At 54.6% G+C, this 19,881-nt stretch overlaps 1 protein-coding gene across 2 annotated transcripts; it reads left to right on the forward strand.

Annotated features, from left to right (window-relative positions):
• Window positions 1-213: 213 nt before the first annotated feature.
• On the forward strand, window positions 214-18,824 carry RSPH1 (radial spoke head component 1). 2 transcript variants are annotated; one of them, XM_043593535.1, is made up of 9 exons: window positions 214-375; window positions 2,632-2,745; window positions 2,848-2,953; window positions 9,262-9,352; window positions 9,830-9,965; window positions 13,719-13,790; window positions 16,235-16,397; window positions 17,226-17,381; window positions 17,612-18,824. In XM_043593535.1, exons 1-9 carry the CDS (start codon window positions 322-324, stop codon window positions 17,614-17,616), a joined length of 897 nt encoding a protein of 298 aa, XP_043449470.1. In that variant the 5' UTR covers window positions 214-321; the 3' UTR covers window positions 17,617-18,824. The 2 variants fall into 2 exon arrangements, with proteins under 2 accessions (XP_043449470.1, XP_043449469.1); XM_043593534.1 differs by having other exon boundaries at window positions 18,622-18,824.
• The last annotated feature ends 1,057 nt before the right edge of the window (window positions 18,825-19,881 follow it).

Genomic DNA, 19,881 nt, shown 5'->3' on the forward strand with positions numbered 1-19,881 from the left:
GTCGAGGTGGCCCTCTCGTTGCTATGACAGCACCGAGAGCTTCCAGCGGCTCCGCCCCGCCCCTTCCCGCCCCAGGCCACGCCCCCTATCTTCCCGGGCCACGATTGGTCGAGGTGCCCCGTCCCGTTGCTATGACAGCACCCGAACGCGGCCAGTGGCTCCGCCCCACGCTTCCCCATCCCTCCGCCCGCGCTAGGGGGTGGGGGGGAGGCGGGACGGGCCGCGTCTCCATGGCGACGGCGGACGCGGCTGTGCGAGCAGCGTGCACCTACCTACCTGAGACGCGCTGGTGGCGGCGAGGACCGAGACGGGGGCGAGGCCATGTCGGACCTGGGTTCGGAGGAGTTGGAGGAGGAGGGAGAGAACGATCTTGGGGTGAGAGCTCCGGGTGTACGGGGGGGGGGGTGCTTCCCAGGCGCACCCTCGGAGGCCGACCACAGTCCCCCGGGCGGCCCAGCCAGGGACGGGGACGCGCCGGCCACCGCGGCCTGGAAGTTGGCGGTGAAAGGTGAAACGCTGTGACGTCTCTGGCCACATCCCTTCTCGCCGCCTCCTCCCCTCCCCAGCCCGCCTCCCATTAAAGGCAAAGATTTCCAAGTCAAAGACTTGGGAAGCGGCCTCGACCCCGCTGCCGCAGTCCGCCCAGGCAGTCTCCTGGGTTGGCGGCGTCACCCCGACCTGCCATGCTGCTCTGTAATGGAGCTCGGCTGCTCGGGATCAAGGAGGATGGAGGAAAGTTCTTCCTGGCAACCTTGAAGAATCGCTCAGAGGGTCTCAGACTCAGCGAAGGCTTCCTGCAGGCCCGGAATGCCGTGTGCTTTCTTCAGTGTGGTGGGAGGTGACCCGAGTCTCTGGCATTATTCCCGGGTTTGGGCAGCAGAGGGGCGGTATGGGGTGCACATCCCGCGATGTGAGCTGGGTGCAGGGTGGGCATAGGTGTGTGTGCGTGTGTGTATCTATCTATCTATCCATCTCCATATCCACAGATTAACCGTCTAACCCAGGGGTGATCATTTCTTGGCTGACAGGCTGGGAACCCCAGCCACGGTGCGTGCGTTCAGGGCACAGAGTCGAGATAGTTTCAGAATTAACTGAAAACCTAGCACCTCTCCGGGGCCGGATGTCTTGGTGCCTGTTCACACCTTTTGGCAGCTCTGTGTGCCCGTCTCTCAGCCTCTGCCCCATTTTCTGCTCAAGACTAGCACCTCCATCGCGGGGAGCCGCCTGGCCAGGTCGGAGAGCCAGAAGTGCCTGGAATCTGCACACTGTCCCCACAGCCAGCGGCTAGTGCTAACAGCACCGCAAACCACAGGATTTGCACTGCAGGGTCCCTCGTGCAATGAGGCCGAGTCTGGGACACCTCCTGACATCCCCATGCTGGGCGGCCTCCTCCTTCGTATCTGTTTCCCCGTCCCCTTCACCGGTTCCTCAGGGAGGGCTTATAAAAACCACTTGCTCGGGGTCTGCTTCCGGGGGAGCCCGACCTACAACATCAGTCCAGGAAGACTTCAAGTTTGTCTCCTCAAATAACCCTGCTGGTTTGTCACGTTTTGGTGCCCGCAATTTGTAGCTTCAATCACAGCTGGGGTCGTTTTAAAGGGTTCCCTTCCTGTTCAGTCACCCCACTGGCTCAGTAGGGGTGCACTGGGAGGTCTTTTGAGCAGACCTCAAAAGCTTTTATACATTTTGATTTAGACTGACCCCGCAACAAGTGTGTAAGATCATGCCATTTTTACCTTCTGTCCTGAGCACGGATTTCTGAGCTGGATCGTGCTGGGAAAGGGGGTCTGAAGCCCCGGCAGGAACTTGAACTTGTGTTTGAACCTGTGTTGTAATAAGTCCATGCAGATGCGGGTCTATGTCAAATCGTTACTCTGTGCCTTGGCCCTTTTATTATGTTATGTGCACTCTGCACTCGTGATCAGGTGCTGGAGGAAGGTTTATTTCATGAAGGGTCAGAGGAAACAGGTGAATTGCAAGCTTGTGTTATATATACGTGTGTGTGTGTGTAGAGAGAGAGAGAGAGATTTACTTTTCAGATACGTCATTATTTCCATATGAGTCTATGAGTGTTTGAAACTCAAGTCTCTTGGTAAGGAAGTTAAACTAAGTGGACTTAGGGACTCTTGTGACAGTTGAGCCCTGTTTACGCCTCGGCTCCCCCTTGCTGCTTCCTCTCCCACTGGCGCCTCCTGAGACCACGTGCGCCCAGGGAATTGTTTGAAGGAAGACTTGTCTTTGCATTTTAAGTCCTGGATTGTTGAAGGAAGCACCAGGGAGGTACTTGTGTGACCGAGGACCGATTCCACCCACATATGTTCGTTCAAACACGTTGCTATAAAGAACGCAATTTGGAATGCCTTGAATTTTGTTTACAGTGTGAAGGGTTATCATGATAAATTACAAGCTCAGACGTGGCAGAGAGAGAGTGAGGCTTCCACCAGCGCCAGGTACTAAGTGTGTTACCTTGGACAAATGCCCCATGTCGCCCAGGTGCAGTTACCTACCTCACCTGTAAGATGGGGCTGAGGATTGGGAGGGCTTCAACGAACCACTATTTACAAAATGCTTTAACATATCGTTAGTGCTGAACACACGGTAGCTGTGATGATCCCGCTTTCTTCTGCCCAGGAGTACGACGGGGAACGGAATGAGGCAGGTGAACGGCACGGACACGGGAGAGCAAGGCTGCCCAACGGGGACACGTATGAAGGGAGCTACCAACACGGGAAAAGGCACGGCCAGGTCAGAACTGGTGACGTGAGTGGGTCGTTTTCTCTAGTGAATACTCTATGGGTGAGTATTAAATTCAGGAATGATATGAATTATGTAACCAACGTGTTTCAGGGGATCTACAAATTTAAAAGCGGCGCTCGATACATAGGAGAATACGTTAAAAACAAAAAGCATGGCCGTGGCACTTTCATATACCCAGACGGATCAAGATATGAAGGTAAGGGGCGCCTGGGTGGCTCAGCTGGTTAAGTCTCCGGCTTCGGCTCAGGTCACGATCTCGTGGTTCAGGGGTTCGAGCCCCGCATCTGGCTCTGTGCTGATAGCTCAGAGCCTGGAGCCTGCTTCGGATTCTGTGTCTCGCTTTCTCTCTCTGCTTCCCTCCCCTGCTCCCACTCTGTCTCTCTTTTTCTCAAACATAAATAAAAACATTACAAGATGTGAAGGTAAAATGCAGTCACAAAGCAGATGTTTGTGCTGTAGTGGTGTCCCCTGGGGACTGGACTTGGCTGCGGATGCTCAACTGTAGGAGAGGGCTTAGAGTTCTCCAGATCAGTCAGTCACTCAACAAACACAGGCTGTGCCCCTGTGTTCACAGGGTTGACACAGAAGCCAGAAAGGCTTAATTAGCGAGGTGGGAAATGTGGCCGTCGCTGCGGCCAGCACACTCTCTTGTGAGCCCCTGTGCTGAGGCACGGGGGGCCGCACAGACCCCCATGGGGTCCGGACCCATGATGTTAGATGCCCTGTAGCTTTCTTCTCCTTGAAGCTGCTTCTGCTGTTTTTCTCTCTGACCATCCCCTCTTCTGCTGAACACACGGGTCCTTTAGACCTGGTGGTTCCTTCGATGAAGGCTTCTGGTCCGGGGGACCCTCCTCCTCGTCAAGCTGGCATTTCTATGTCTGGCGATTTCTTAGCCGCCAATGTTATGTCTCAGGAAGATGCTAATCCCCTTATTTCCGAGACCCCCACTGCAGCCCTCACGCACCGTCATCCCCCACGGTGACTACGGTGTGGATCTGATCGCAATGGGAGGGGGGCGAGCCTGGGGGGAGAGACACAAGTGGAGCGTGCACGTGAGTCTTCAGGAACCGTGCAGGGGCCTGTGTTCCGGACTTTTTCTGGGAAGAACTTATCTAGTTTTCCAAGGAGACCCGTGACCCCCAACCCCGGAGCTATGGTGACAGGTGTGACCTTGCGCGGGGAGCCTCGCTCCTCGTCTGCGGCACCAGGACTGAATGGATGAACGCAAGCGGGACAGGGCACCTGACAGGTGGCGAGCGCTCAGTGTGCGGCGGCCTGGGAGGCGGCATCACCTCCCGACGGGCGACGCCACGTCCTCCGGGTGCGAGCCACAGCCGCCTGCCCCGTTGCTGAATGAAGGCAGGGCCCCGGAATTCTGCAGCAACCATCCTGCCCGCGTCCGAGATGCAGGTGGTTAATGCCTCCCCGTCAGAGGGGGCATTTCTGCTTGTTCCCTATTTCTCGGAGGGCTTATTCCAGAAGGAGCACCATCTGCTTTTGGAATCGACGTTCAACAATTTAATTTATAGAGTTCGATCGAATTCTTTCCAAACCGTCACGAGCCTGATCTCATTGCCGTCATGTTCTATTTTCACGTAGACGTTAATACAGCTGGAGCCACACACAAATATAGAAAAGAAAAAATACTCAGAATAAGAGATGGAAGAAGTTTCTAACGTGACCGTCTTTGGAAACAGCTGCGCGTTTTTGTGTCTCCCTGTGGCTTTGTCTCTTAGAGGGTGCAGGGTGTAGTCACTACTCAGGGAGTTCTTCTCCAAGGTCAGAAGCTGCAACATCAATCTTAGCTCAGGGAGCAAACAAGCTTCCGGCCACAAAGTCCGTGTGAACCCATGGCCGAATTCGTCACGACTGAGCGTTGGCTGACTGCCACCCTGAGGGACACAGAGTGGTTTCCCGCAGGCTAGCGAGCGCGCTCAGCCTCGGCCCGAGGTATGGGGCGTATTCCTGGTCTCCGAGACACCGAGCTGAGCCTGATGGGGAGCCCGGGGACGGAGCGGACACTCCCGGTTTGTGGGGCCACTTGAGCAGAGGCAGGGAGACGGGGGTGCTTGGCGAAGCAGGGGATGGGGTCGGAGGGGTGAATGGGTGGCAGACTTTGGAGGGGCCTCTGGACCACCCGCACAGATTGTGAGGTGAGGGGAGGGAGGGCCGATGAGGGCTGGGGAAGGAGAGGGGGCTCCCGTCTCCAGTGCTGGTCCTGCTCCTGGCTGCAAGGAGCGAAGAAAGACGATGATGTTTAGCAACAAAGTTGCAGAGAAACAAAGCGCCATGATGACTTGGGGTCGGCTCTTCTGGAAGCTCTCAGGTGGCAGGAGCCGGAGGGAGACACAAATGCTTGGCCGTTGGGGTGCCTGTGGAAGAGAGCCAGAGAAACCCGGATTTTCATCTCAGCCCCGCTGTGTGGCCTTGGGCAAAGTGCATGATGTCTCTGGTTTCCGGGTGCCGTCCCTGTAAACGCATGTTTCAGTTATTACCCCTGTCCCAGGAGGCCACCTTTCCCACTTCTGCACCGTTTACTGCGGCCCGGGTACCGGTGGCTGGGCCGGGTCTCCAACAGGTAAACTGGGACTTTGAAAAGAAAAAAATATTTTTTACAGTTTATTTATTTATTTTTGGAGAGACAGAGAAAGTACGAGGCGGGGAGGGGCAGAGAGAGAGAGAGACGGAGGGAGACAGAATCCCAAGCAGGCTCCACACTGTCAGCGCAGAGCCCAACGTGGGACTCGAACCCACGAACCGTGAGATCATAACCTGGGCCGAAATCGGGAGTCGAACACCCAGGTGCCCCTAGACTGGGACTTTATTAAAAAAAGCTTCCTCACCATATCTCGCTGGCTTGAAATTTGGTTTGCAAGTTAATTCTTTTTTTGAACATTTCCTGTGAAATGCTTCACACACTTTTCTTGCCATGCTGCCCTGGAGACCAGCTCCCTCGGCCAAGAGACGAGGACGGAATTGCTTCGTCAGTCGTGGTGTTTTGTTGGGAAGAGACCAAGGGAGGTCTTGGCCCCAGGGCCCTGCTTGGTCGGTTCCTGAACGTTCACACGAGCCAGCTCTGCCCGCTTGCCCCAGAACCACGTGCAGCCCAACCTTGGCCACAGTGCGAATACTTACACCACGGAAATCGGTGTATGCTACATGTCTGCCCTCCTCCTCCTCCTCCTCCCTTTCTCTTCCTCCCCCTCCTCCCCCTCCTCCCTGTCCCCTCCTCCCCCTCCTCTTCCCCCTCCTCCCCCTCCTCTTCCCCCTCCTCTCCCTCCTCTTCCCCCTCCTCCCCCTCCTCTTCCCCCTCCTCTCCCTCCTCCCTCTCCCCTCCTCCCCCTCCTCTTCCCCTTCCTCCCCCTCCCCTCCCCCTCCTCTTTCTCCTGTTCCTTCTTCTTTTATTTATTTTCTTTTATTATTTTATTAAAATTTTTTTTTCTATGTTTGTTTTTGAGAGAGAAACAGAGCATGAGTAGGGGAGGAACAGAGAGAGAGGGAGACACAGAATCCAAAGCAGGCTCCAGGTTCCGAGCCATCAGCACAGAGCCCGACGCGGGGCTTGAACCCATGAGCCGCGAGATCATGACCTGAGCCGAAGTCGGATGCCCATCCGACTGAGCTCCCCAGGCACCCCCTTCCTTCTTCTTTTAAACTGGTAATTTACAAGGACACAACTGCCCCTTAAAAATCCAGGCAAGTCCAGGTGCCTGGGTGACTCAGTCGGTTAAGCGCCCGACTCTTCGATTTCTGCTCAGGTCATGATCTCATGGTTTGTGAGTTTGAGCCCTGCGTCCGGCAGAGAAGAGCCTGCTTGGGATTCTCTCTCTCCCTCTCTGCCTGCTCCTCCCCTGCTCTCTCTCTCTCTGTCTCTGCTTCTCTGTTTCTCAAAAAATAAACTTAAAAATTTTTTTAAAAACTCCAGACAAGTCCTCTGGGGACTTCTGCACACTCTGTCTATCCTCGTGGCTACGTTAGGTGCGAACTCCTGTGTTTACTGAATTATTTCAGTTTGGGGATTCTCCGTTCCTTCTGCTCATGGGGTTCCTGACACGCGTCATACCATGGAACCCAGTCCTCTTCCTTAACTATTACCAGTTGCCGAATCCTCCTCTCCAGGCAGGCTCCGTTCGCCTGCCCTGTCCCGAACCTGGGAGCTGCTTCCCGAAAGCACAGTTCTTTCTTCTTTGTGGTGTCTGCCTCCTGCCCAGACGAGGGCAGGCCCTCCCCGTGGGCTCTGTCACCAGCCCAGCTGCTGGTCTGTCTCACAGAGTGCCGAGGACCCTGCGGGACTGACAGAGAGAACGCGTACAAGTTCCTTTTGTAGATGTGTTGGTGGTGGTGGTGAACATGGAGTTTATTCGCGCGAACATGTATTTCTTGGACGATCAACGTATTCTAGGCATGTGAATTCTTCTTCTTTGTGTGGAAGCAGGTCCAGGTTTCCTGTAAGCCGGAAGCTTATACAAGTTTTGGGGGCTCTATTTAAGAAAAAGAATATAGGGGCGCCTGGGTGGCTCGGTCGGTGAAGCATCCGACTTCGGCTCAGGTCACGATCTCACGGTCCGTGAGTTCGAGCCCCGCGTCGGGCTCTGTGCTGACCACTCAGAGCCTGGAGCCTGTTTCAGATTCTGTGTCTCCCTCTCTCTGCTCCTCCCCTGTTCATGCTCTGTCTCTCTGTCTCAAAAATAAATAAACATTAAAAAAATTTTTTTTAAAAAAGAAATAAAAAATATAAAATTAGCATCAAAGTAAATTTTGATTTGTAACAAGAAATCAAAATAAATGTAAAGATTTTAAATGCTGTGGCCATTACAAAATCTGAGGAAACAATATATAAATTTTTATTTTATTGCTATTTAGTTATTATTTATCGCTATTTTTAATAGAATTTATCGTCAAATTGGCTTACATACAACACCCAGTGCTCATCCCAGCAAGTGCCCTCCTCAATGCCCATCACCCACTTTTCCCTTTCCCTCACCCCCCATCCACCCTTAGTTTGTTCTCTGTATTTCAGAGTCTCTTATGGTTTCCCTCCCTCCCTCCCTGTTTGTAACTATTTTTCCCCCCTTCCCTCCCCCCATGGTCTTCTGTTAAGTTTCTCAGGATCCACATAAGAGTGAAAACCTATGGTATCTGTCTTTCTCTGTATGACTTATTTCACTTAGCATCACACTCTCCAGTTCCATCCATGTTGCTACAAAGGGCCAGATTTCTTTCTTTCTCATTGCCACGTAGTATTCCATTGTGTATATAAACCACAATTTCTTTATCCATTCATCAGTTGATAGACATTTAGGCTCTTTCCATCATGTGGCTATCGTTGAAAATGCTGCTATAAACATTGGGGTACGAGTCCGCTATGCATCAGCACTCCTGTATCCCTTGGGTACATTCCTAGCGGTGCTATTGCTGGGTCATAGGGTAGATCTATTTTCAATTTCTGGAGGAACCTCCACACTGTTTTCCAGAGCGGCTGCCCCAGTTTGCATTCCCACCGAGAGTGCAAGAGGCTTCCTGTCTCTCAAATTCATGTCTGATGTGCCTGTAGCTTGCCTTTTCCTTGCCTTTCTAGCAAAGAATGGAATGTCTGTCTGACAACAATTTTGTGATAACACTTTCTAGAGAGAAAATAAGAGAACTCTATCTCTGGTCTTTGATCAAAAATCGATAGAAATTAGCTTTTGAAAAAAATTATTCCCTGTCTAGAGAAGAGTCGTTCAGCTTAACAGCGTGTTATTAGCAATGCCGTGGGAGTTTTCAGGGTAGCTGTCGTCTTCGGAAATCTGTATTAAGTTTCTTTCATCTGGGGGCTGGAAGGTTTGAGGACATTGTTTGAGGACGCTGTGAGTCTCCCAGGGCAGGGATCAATCTTCAAGAATGGGCAGCGATCACTAGCTACTTTGCTGCGGTCATTCTGGTAGAGGTGTTACGAATTTTATGGTATCTTTGCTGGTTCCAGTATTTCAGAAATCAGCAGGAACCTGCTCTGAGGTAAGTCGGCGGGGACAATCAGTGAGGGAAGAGTCCACGCACAGACGCTGGTTGGCAAAGGTGTGGCGTCCAGTCACGCGAAGCAGGTGCACAGGTGGGGCGCCCTGGGCGCCCAGGCTGGGAGAGTGTGCGGGAGTCTGGTGAGGAAGGAGGTGGGAAACGGCACGAGATGGTTGCTGCTGGATCGGTAAATCCACGCAAGCAGAGGGAGGGTGGTGTGGGGACTGCTGGCGGCCGGGCGGACAAAACCCTGGTTTGAGTCCTGGCCACGCCACTGACCGGCTGTGATACCTGCTGTCGGCACACACGGGTGACCGCGGCCCACGCGCCCAGACCTGCACGCGGTGAGCCCCTGACCCAGCTTCCCCTAACCAGCGCCCGATGCCACGCCATCCAGCCAGAGGGGCAGGGGGACAGCGGGGAGTCATGGCGGGAGGTGAGGGTCGCAGCAGGTGGCGGCTGTCCTTTCCTTCTCACCCGGGCCCGCTTTTGTGTCGTCCCTTCCAGGGGAGTGGGCGGATGACCGAAGACACGGTTACGGCGTCTACTACTACGTCAATAACGACACCTACACCGGAGAGTGGTTTGCTCACCAAAGGTGCGCGTTTTGCCCTCAGCTCGGTAGACCTACTTACGTAACGAGAACAGGATGCTGTCTTATTAAGAAGCAGAATCATAGGGGCGCCTGGGTGGCGCAGTCGGTTAAGCGTCCGACTTCAGCCAGGTCACGATCTCGCGGTCCGGGAGTTCGAGCCCCGCGTCGGGCTCTGGGCTGATGGCTCAGAGCCTGGAGCCTGTTTCCGATTCTGTGTCTCCCTCTCTCTCTGCCCCTCCCCCATTCATGCTGTCTCTCTCTGTCTTAAAAAATAAATAAACGTTGAAAAAAAAAAAAGAAAAAAAAAAAAGAAGCAGAATCATGATAAAAGCCCACTAGCCGGCTCTTGCCAGGCAGTTCAAACCCCTCACGGCTTTAAGGTGAGAACGCGAGCGGGCACACAGGGCAGGAGCGCGCTTGGACGGGGCGCAGGCAAGCCACATAGGGGCCACGCCCAATTTTAACGTCTGTCTTCACCAGGCACGGGCAAGGCACCTACTTCTATGCCGAGACGGGCAGTAAGTACGTAGGCACCTGGGTGAACGGACAGCAGGAGGGCATGGCCGAGCTCATTCACCTGAACCACAGGTACCAGGGCAAGTTCTTGAACAAAAACGTAAGTCACTGGGCAGCAACGTGTGCCCCCTCCCCCCGTCTGGGTACATACGTGAAGGAAGAACCCTAAAATCTCAGGGAGTCCTCCCGCCCCCTCCAAGTACAGGGAGCAGGTGGCCGTGCCTCTCCCCGGGCCTCTGGTGCCTACAGAGGGCAGCGTGGAGGGGGGCAGAGTAGAGAGCGAAATCCTCCCTCCCCCCCCCCCCCCCCAGCCCAGCAGCGATCCAGCCAATCCTTGTAACACGGGGGCATCCTTCCTCTCCTACGTGCTCCCCGTCATGGCTAGATCGGACGTGAAGCATCTCCTGCGGTTGCGCGTGCGGGTGTCTGGACTTTCTTTGCCCCGGGAGGCCCGGGGCCGGAGCCCTGGGGAGGCCGAGCCGTGCGTGAGCTTGCTTCCTGCAGGCTAGGCCACCCACCCTGGGCCTGGACTCAGGCGTGCCCGCGTTCAGTGTGCAGTGCTCGCGACTGCTCATTTCTGTCTGGAGGGCTCCGCGGCTTTGCCGAGCCCTGGTGGGGATACAGAGAAACCCCGGCTAATTCAGCACCCACCACGCTGCCATCCCCCGTGGCTTCGAGCAAGCGTTGGGCAGAAACTCTCCCTGAAGAGTTTCCCGAGCAAATTCAAGGTGTTGGAAGTTGACGTGGGGAATATTTAACTGATTTCAGTGAGTCGCCTCAGACTCTCTTAAAACTCAGTTTTCATTTTGGTATCGTTCATGCCCTAACTTTCCGGATTCTCCTTTCCAGTGTTTGTAAAACAGCACATTTCCCCCAAATCTATATGCTGCCTATATGCAATTATACGGAATTCCCGGCAAAATTCTCTTGGGACACTTTTTGGCATGGGGAGGTGTGTGGAGGGAAAGAGAAGTCGGCAGGAGTTAATCGGGAAGAATCAGCGAGGCTAGATGAGCCTGGAGGACACGGGCTTTGTTCTGCTGGGTAGTGAAAGTGTGCTAGAAACACAGGAGTTCAGCTGACCCTTGAACAGTGCGGGGTCAGGGGCGCTGACCCCCACACAGTCGAAGATCCACAGATAGCTTTTGACTCTCCCAAAACGTGACTGCTAACAGCCTGGTGTCGGCTGGACGCCTTACCAGTGACACCAACCGTCGATTAACACACACTTTGTACGTCGTAGGTATTATACACTGTATTCTTACAATAAAGTAGCTAGAAGAAAGGACACGTTATTAAGAAAATCATAAGGAAGAGGGGCGCCTGGGTGGCTCAGTCGGTGGCACGTCCGACTCTCGGTTTCAGCTCGGTTTCATGGTCTCGCGTTTCGTGGGTTCGAGCCCCACGTTGGGCTCTAAGCTGACAGCGCAGAGCCTGCTCGGGTCTCTCTCTCCCTCTCTCTCTGCCCCTCCCCCGCTTGTGCTGTCTCCGTCTCTCTCAAAGTAAGTAAATAAACTTAAAAAAAAAATTAAAAAAAAGAAAACCACAAGGGAGAGAAGATACATTTACAGCGCTTTCCTGTATTTATTGAAAAATATCCTCGTGTCAGTGGACTCGTGCAGCCCAAGCCCACGTTATTCAAGGGTCAGCTGCCCATTCCAGTTGTAGGGCACCCAGACACGTGGCCCCCTCTGCTGCCCACCTGAGCTCCAGCCTCCAGCCCTTCCTTCTTCCCCTGCTTCTTCTCCCGGGGCTGTGTGACCCCCCCCCCCCCACGTCTTTCTGTGCAACCCACATGCACACACTTACATACGTGGGAAAACATTACATCAGGACATGGAAACATACACATTTGCGCATTTGGGGATATCCGTGTAGGTTAGACCCTGCAATCGTGGAGTCCACAAATATGGACATTTTAAGTTGTGATCGATGCTGCCAACTTCCCTCCAAAGCTGTGCCAGTTTGCACTCCCGCCGACGGCAGTCTTTAACTTTTTTGCAAATCCGATGGATAAAAAAATATCTTCACGTTGTTTTGATGCGCTTTTCCCCGATTCCTAGTGAAGTCCAGCAACCTCACACCCTTTTGCTACGGGCTTGACTTTTCCTCAGAGAATCACCTGTTCCAACCCTTGCCGGCAAATTGTTAAAACAAATTTAAAGCTGTGATAAATGAAACCGCGATACGCGAGTGGAGAAATACAGATCAGTGACGTGGATTAGAGAGTCTGGGGACAGATTCAAGTGCCTACAGTAATCTAGCTCTGGAAAAGGGCGTCGTTTTAAGTCAGCGAGGAGGACCCGACAGGGACAAGTGAAAGAGTGGTCCCAGGACCCTTGATAACCACTGGGGGTGGAGCAGGGAAGCAATGTCAGGGTTCCCCCTCTAGCATTGGATGGAGACATGCGAGGACAGGAAGAAAGGTTTAAGCGTGAACAAAGTCACAGAAAAAAAAATATGTTTATTAACTTTGAAATGAAGAGAGAGAACTCTCTAAACAGAAGTAGAAAAGGAAAACCCAATAGAGCTGGTTGATAAAAAATAACCCCTTATAGATTAGAATGCACTATAAAGAAAATTTAAGAGGGGCGCCTGGGTGGCTCAGTCGGTTGAGTGTCTGACTTTGGCTCAGGTCATGCTCTCGTGGTTTGTGGGTTCCAGCCCTGCATCGGGCTCTGTGCTAACAGCTCAGAGCCTGGAGCCTGCTTCAGATTCTGTGTCTCCCTTTCTCTCTGCTCCTCCCCTGCTTGTGCTCTCTCTCTCTCTCTCAAAAATAAACATTACAAAAATTTTATTTATTTATTATTTATTTATTTTTTAATTTTTTTTAACGTTTATTTATTTTTGAGACAGAGAGACACAGAGCATGAAGGGGGGAGGGGCAGAGAGAGAAGGAGACACAGAATCAGAAGCAGGCTCCAGGCTCCGAGCCATCAGCCCAGAGCCTGACGCGGGGCTCGAACTCACGGACCGCAAGATCGTGACCTGAGCTGAAGTCGGACGCTTAACCGACTGCGCCACCCAGGCGCCCCTACAAAAATTTTTAAAAAATTTAAGAGATACACGACCAATGGGGTTAGGGTATTTGTAACATTAATATAAATATAAAGCACTTCTATCAATCAATGTGATTTAAGTGGCCAAAAAATGTTGAAAAAAAACCCAACCCTACTAATAGCTTAAAAATGTGACTTCATGGTGAGATCCTGTTTTCTACCTGTTCAAAAAAAATGTAAAAGTATGTTTAAAAAAATCTAAAAGTAGAGCAAAATGTTAATGCCCAGGAAAAAACAAGAGTTTGAGGACAAGGTGTTCTTGAGTGCTGTTGTGGGAAGGGACATTATTGGAGCCTCATTCTGGTCAATATATTTTAAAAAATACGTGTGTCCGTATCTTTTGTGTGTAAATATGTGCACAGTGTATGTGTGTGCGTGCGCGTGCTGTTGCCCAGAAATTCCACTTCTGGAAACTTCCCCGCGGAAAATGTCAAGAGGGGACATAAGATGTGACTCCGCTTATGTTTCCGGCAGTGGCCTTTGTCCAAGACTAGTATCGGCACACCAAATATTAGCGGAGTAAATGGGTGAAATAGACTATAATAACTCTTTTTTTAATAGTTTTTTAATGTTTGTTTATTTTTGAGAGGGGGGAGGGGCAGAGAGAGAGGGACAGGCAGAGAGAGAAGCCCTCTACTTGGCAATTCCGGGCGCCACGAATACAAAAAGGCTTTCTTTAACCCGCACCGGCCTTCCCGGGACGTGACTTTGGGCGGGATTTCTGCAGCAGGTGCACCGGACGTTGGGCGGTGAACTTGGGAATGAGGTGCTTCTCGGTTTCCCTTTGCTCGCAGCCCGTCGGCCCTGGAAAGTACGTGTTCGACATTGGATGTGAGCAGCACGGGGAGTACCGTCTGACAGATGTGGTACGTGGCAGACCGCAGACCGCTTCTCTTTTCGTGGGCGACCGAGCTGCCCCGTGACGTGGACCCTACGGCCCCGACGAGGTCGGACGGGAGTGGTGCCAGCCCTCGGCATCGTTCACGCTCTCCTCCTCCTCCTGGGCGTGCGGGCGTTGGTTTGGCCCCCAAGTGCCAGGGCCGAGTGGTATCGCGTCACGGTTCTCGCCGGAGCCTGTGCGTAGCTCTGGCCCCGAGTCGGGGGGCTGTGGCCCCCCCAAGTCCGTCCAGCGACACTGCTCCCCGCGTCCGGCAGGTAGCTCTCCTAGTTTTGTCTTTTTGTCCCTCTCCGGTACTCAGCAGTAATGCTGATGCGACCTCGGTGCTCCCTGGTCGAAGCGGAGATTAGCCCGGAATGATGTCATTAGCAGGCATCCGTGTGTGTGTGTGTGTGTGTGTGCGCTGGGGGAGCGCTGTCTGTGCTGGATTTCCTGTCATTGTCGCCTGATGGGGCCTGTAGGTAACAGGCACTTTATCTACAGCCCCCCCCCCCCCCACGTCCCCTGGGCTCCCCCGCACCCAGCCGCTGCTCAGCCCCTTTTTTCTTGCTGGGCTCCACTTCCTGTGTGTCAGTCTCCCGGAGCCCCTGGGTCCCCCAGACAGCCTGTGGTTCCCAGAGGTCTGCAGAGTGAACGTCCACCTTCTCTGCAGTGGCCAGGATGCCGTATGAGCCCACAGTGACCCGTCCCCTGGCCTTACGGCCCCTGCTTGCCTTCACGGCCCCTTTGGACCAGCTGACACGGACCGAGGTGGGGCCAGCATCCTAGCTCACTACCCAATATGAAACGGCCCAAATGCGCGACTCTGTTGCTAAAACATAGGCCCCGCCCCCACGCCCAGTAGAGGACGCGTCGTCTGAGCGAGGGGCTCCCAGAAGCCGACGCGCCCACCAGCAAGGAGAGGGGTTTGATGCGTCACCCCCACGGGGTACGGCCCCCCGCGTCTACGTCTGCGCGGAGCCCCGTGCGCGCGCGTCAAGTGCAAACGCAGTTAATTGCTGTGCTGTTGGATCGTGACAGCGACGTGGCGCGTGCTCGCTGGGCTCCGCCTGGCGCGGAAGCCTCTTACCCGCCCCCCGGAGGAACCCGTGGGCTGAACTCATTACACTGCCCCCCGAATCTGGCCTTTGTGTTCTCACTAGTGGTCGCACAGGTATTTTGCTTTGTGAAGTGATAAACACTAAAACAGCGGCGTCGTGGGCGGTTGAAGTGTGTCCCGGGAGAAGTTCTCAGAGGTCGGGGCCTCTAAGTAGGGGGAAGTAGGAAGAACATTCTAACAGCTCTAAGGGGGAGAAATAGTGCGTAAGCCCCCAGACTGCTCCTGTTCGGGAATAAGGCCGCGTCCGAGGCCACCCTTGTGCCTTCTGGGACGGTGACTGGTCTGTGATGAAGCAGAGGAACCCGGGTGTCAATGGTGCACGCAGGACGCGAGCCGACGGGGGCTCCAGGGGCGGTCCCCCGGGCCTGGTCCTGGGCCTGCATCGTGGGCATCACCGGGGCCTCCGCTAGAAGTGCAGGTGACCGGGCCCCACCCCGATGTTCGGACGCGGCCGCTCTGAGCCGTGTCTTCCCGGGTCCTCTGCTGATTCTGGGACGGTTCCCTTTGCGGCACGGCCGTCCTGGGGCATGGATGCTACACGACACGGGGGACAGGGCTCAGATATTTTGAAACTGCCTCCTCTATTTCCGAGTGACTCAGCGGAAGTCATAGGGAGGTGTCTGTCACTCTTTGCCATAGGTATCATCCTCCATGTGACAGTGACGCTTTCCACACTTGTGGGCTGATATTCAGACCTTTGGAATTTCGGGATAGCTATAAAGCTGGGGAGGAGCTGGTCTGCTTGGCCCGGTGGGCGTGTGCCGGCCGCTGACCATTGTCGGGATTATACACTCTTACAGAAGACCCCACGCTTAGAGGTGACCAGCGCTCGGTCTGCTTTCACAGAATTCCATTTTCCCTGCAGAATCCTCGATTCCAGAGCTTTTAGTGTTTAGGCCCTTTCATATTATATGGTTGTCTCAGGACCCTCTCTGTCCCGTCCTTACGGTGATGGTGGTCTTGTTACATATAAAGAATCTGGGAGCTGGAAAGTGTGGCCAAGCGCAGGAAGGCGCACTGAGCCTGGGTCAGTTCCCAGCTGTTCCAGAGGGAAGGCTTGGGAGTGTCGGGTCTGAGAGCCGTTCACGGCATGCATGGGGGAGCGGGCAGGTGCCGCGTGGCGATGCCCGTCCGCACCTCGTCCTAGCGCTTCCCAGACCCACCCTCCAGCCCAGATCACCACCAGGGCCAGCTGGCAATCGGGCCGACCCCTGAGCCGTGCGGGGACAACACCCGAGTGGCCCCTCACTGTGAGCATCCCATGGCGAGTTCACAGAGACATCAGTAATTTCACATTTTCAAACTTAAAATAGGAAAGAGGAGAAGAGGAAGAGGAGGAGGAGGTGACCCTGATGACCGTCGTTCCCAAATGGAAGGCCACCAGCATCACAGAACTGGCTCTGTGGACACCGACCCTCCCCGAGGAGCAGCCACCTGCGGACGGGACCATCCAGGAAGAGGCTCCGGGACCCGAGGGTGCGGGGTGTGGAGGAGGGCGCCTCCTCTCCATGGGCAGGTGGCCGGTTGAGCTCTGGGAGTCAGACTCAGCCTGTTTTGTGTGCAGGATGTAGTCAGGGGGCCGGGAGCCTTGGGGGTCGGGCCCTCCCGGCGGGGCAGGAAGGAGCAGCGGCAGAGACTGGCTGTGGAGGGACAGCCTGGCTGGTTCCACGGGAAAGCCCTGTGGTTAAGAGCCCCCCCCTCCCGCCTCGGTCAGCGACTGTCTGTGGGCGGGAGCTCGGGCAGGGCCGACAGCAGCTGGGCGGCAAGTCCTTCCCGAGGAGGGTGCGGCCTCTGTGCCCGGCCCGGGGTCTTCCCGAGAAGCAGCCATCGTGCCGTGGGACGATGAAGAAGGTGACACCGTGCAGGGGTCCTTGCGTCGCAAGTGATTGAAACCCAAACCCGTACTGGCCCAAGTGAAATTATACTAACGCGCTGGGGTCCCTACCGCTGTGGGGTCGGGGGTGGAGGTGCCTCCCCGGGCCTGGTGGGGTCAGGCCTCGGCTCTCTGGTCTCTGCTGTGTGCGCTCCGTCCCCTTTGGAGAGCGGTGCTCAACCGACTTCATCAGATTGTGGCCCCATCAGCGCTGGAACCCTGGGGGACAGAGCGTGTCTTGTCAGTGGGGAGTAGAGATCCCCCTCTGCGCCCCTCGCCGGGGAGCGGGACAGGCGCTCCTGGTGCAGGCTGGACTGGGTGACTTCGGGAAGGGGAGGGTCCCCGGAGGGGTGGCGGGCGCCCTATCAGCAGGAGGCCGCCTGAGACAGGCCGCAGCCCACACGACAGCGGTTCTCATGGCTCCGTCTCAGGTGGCGGGGAGCCCGCGGAGGACGACCAGGCTCTGGCGGACCTTTCCGAGGGGGAGGCTGACCTCACGAGGCCTGGGGAGGACGACGAAGACGCCACCAGGGAGGAGGGGCGCGAGGACGGCCGAGAGGAGCTTCGATACGGCACCATCGACCAGGGTGAGCTCTGTAGGTCTGCTTGGGGCTGCAGGTTCCTGGAGCCGTTGAAGGTCTGCCGAGAGCTGTGGGCACCAGCAGTCCAGGGAGGGCTCTCTTCAAACCGGATTTCTTTTATCTGATTTAAGGCGGGTGTGTTGGCGCTGAGGGGGCCGGTGGTCTGGGAACGGCCGGCTCTAGACGGTGGTTGGAGGGCCAGGGGCCCCGCGCAATTTTGTTTGTCTCTGTTGCAGAGTAAGAGCAAATGTCTTTCCCAGTTTTTTGGAGATACCTGAAAAGATGAACTCCCGTAAATCAGGTTTCAATCTAAATGCTTGAGGTGCACAGAGCGTTAGGCTTTTGTTGGCAAGTGATTGTAACTGCTGTAGGGCCACACCCGAGAAGCCTGCGCTGGCATCGGGTGGCCCATGGCTAAGGGGCGGCCCGGTGACGTCTCACTTGTCCCCCTGCCTCCTGCATGTGGACCGGATGCCCCAGGGTTTGTGAGGGCACAGTAGGCTGTGTCCGTAGAGCATGGAAACAGCACGGAGAGGCTGATGCAGAGCATCCCCGATGGGATGACCGGGTGCTTCCCAGGGGAGCCGAGAGGCACTGAGGGCCCAACAGGAAGTGAGCGGAGAAGCATGTGCCATGTGCCCCCGTGTGCCTGTGCACGCCTGTGTGTGGTTGTGTGTGCCCGTGTGTGCTTGCGTGTGCCCGTGTCTTCCTGCCGTGTGCCTGCGTGCACAATTACCCAAACTTGAGACTTAACTTGATTCTGACAGCGTGTCTGAGGTTCACCCTGCTCATCACTTCTGACATGTTACAGAGCCCACTTCCCAAAACAAGGTAACTCTCGATTTCATGAAGCATTCAAGATAACATCTTTCCAGAATGTAGCAAGTCCCTGCTTTTCTTTTGATTGATGCAAAGGCCAAATAGTGACCCCTCGCGCTTGTAAAGCTGCCCGTGTTTGGATGGCGTGTGCGGGCAGAGACATTCCCGAGCTCACGCTCGCTGACGCGAACATTCTCAGCCTGGACTTGGAATACAACTTTTGCTTAATGTATTAACTGGTGCCAAAGAAAAAACCCACCAGCGTCTGTGTGAGATAAAATTGAACATTCCTTTTTTTTTTTTTGCCCGAGAAAGGCTTAATATTTATGATATTATTCACTGCAAAAGACCTGTTAGCTCACAGAATTTCAAGATAGCAAGAGGGACGTGGGATAGACTCATGTTTCTTTGTCCCCCCGCCCTCCAGGAAATGTTAATTTTGAAGAAGAGGAAAGTAAGCAGGGAGAGCAGCCCGCGTGAGGGGAAGCAAACGGGAAGAGTAGCAGAATGCGTCACAAACGCGCTGTTACTTGCCTGCTGACGCGAGTCTATCCAACTATCTTACTAGTTGTTTATATGGTGCAATATAGTGACAATACGAATAAATTTCTTCCTCGTCCTTTGCTTGTGGAGGAGCTTCTGCTTCCAGTTCTTTAAGCCCGAAGTCGCCAGGTTATTCTGCTGTGTTTGCCCAGGGGTCTTGTCTCTTGGGACAAAGAAAGAGGTCCCACGACCCGGACTCTGCAGAAGATGGTTCATGGCAGCGGCCTCCTGGCCGAGCTCGTGGAGTAACTACTCACCAAAGCTTCTCTCTCAGGCCTTCCTCGACAGAGCCAGGAGGACGCCTGGAAAATAACCCCGTGTGCAACACGCACGAAGCACAGAGTGATGAATAGACTATGGGCTTGAGCGAGAAACCATCGGCTGCCATCGGAGGGGGCGCTCCTGGCCATCCTAGGGCTGCAGCATCCCAGTGTGGGTTTCGGGGGTCCCTGCGGATGGTTGAAGGGCAGGGCTGCCCACAGGCGTGGCTCTGGCCTGTGGTGCCAACTCTTCGGGTCCTCCGGTGGGCCGGGGGCTAACATGTAGACCACGAGCTCTCTGTCCTGGCCCCTCCTGACTGCCCAGCACGGCTGTGAAGTCCTGAGCTCCTGGAGGAGCCCCTGTCCCCTGTCTACCCCAACTCCACGAACAGCATCTGTCTTCCTCCACCCCCAGAATGGCTTGCAGGGGGGGGGTCTTCATCACCCCAGAATGGCGTTCGTAGCTGGTGCGCCCGGCGCCGTGCCCTGCATCTGGTCATCCGGTCCCCAGAGCAGGGGGGCCTCTTTAAGAACAATGCATTATTAACATGGCCTCCGAGCCTCTCCACAGAAACGCACACAGCATTATGAATCTAAAATTACACCAAGGCGGATACTGTTCTAGGATAAGAAATTTCAAAAAAAAATTACCCACTCAGAGGCCAGCGAGTCCACAAATAGCACATCTAGAAAACTATCAGAATACGGCGTGAATTCGCCGCACGCCCCGAGCCTGTCTCTTCCTACGACGATAATTTTGCAAGATTTCCTGCAGGGAGATCAGCAAGGTCATCACTTTTCCCTTGAATGCGGTTTGTAATTCCTGGCGGTTGATGGGCTAGAGCATTGCCCCTCACACCCCACATCTCTTGGCTCACAAAACT

The sequence above is a fragment of the Prionailurus bengalensis genome, chromosome C2, assembly GCF_016509475.1.
Source record: "Prionailurus bengalensis isolate Pbe53 chromosome C2, Fcat_Pben_1.1_paternal_pri, whole genome shotgun sequence".
Classification (NCBI taxonomy): domain Eukaryota; kingdom Metazoa; phylum Chordata; class Mammalia; order Carnivora; family Felidae; genus Prionailurus; species Prionailurus bengalensis.

Coding starts and splice junctions, on each gene's coding strand:
- RSPH1 (XM_043593534.1), top strand. CDS start 322: ATGTCGGACCTGGGTTCGGAGGAGTTGGAGGAGGAGGGAGAGAACGAT. Junction 9,353..9,829: donor GAGTGGTTTGCTCACCAAAG/GTGCGCGTTTTG, acceptor TGTCTTCACCAG/GCACGGGCAAGGCACCTACT. Junction 17,382..18,621: donor ATACGGCACCATCGACCAGG/GTGAGCTCTGTA, acceptor CCCGCCCTCCAG/GAAATGTTAATTTTGAAGAA.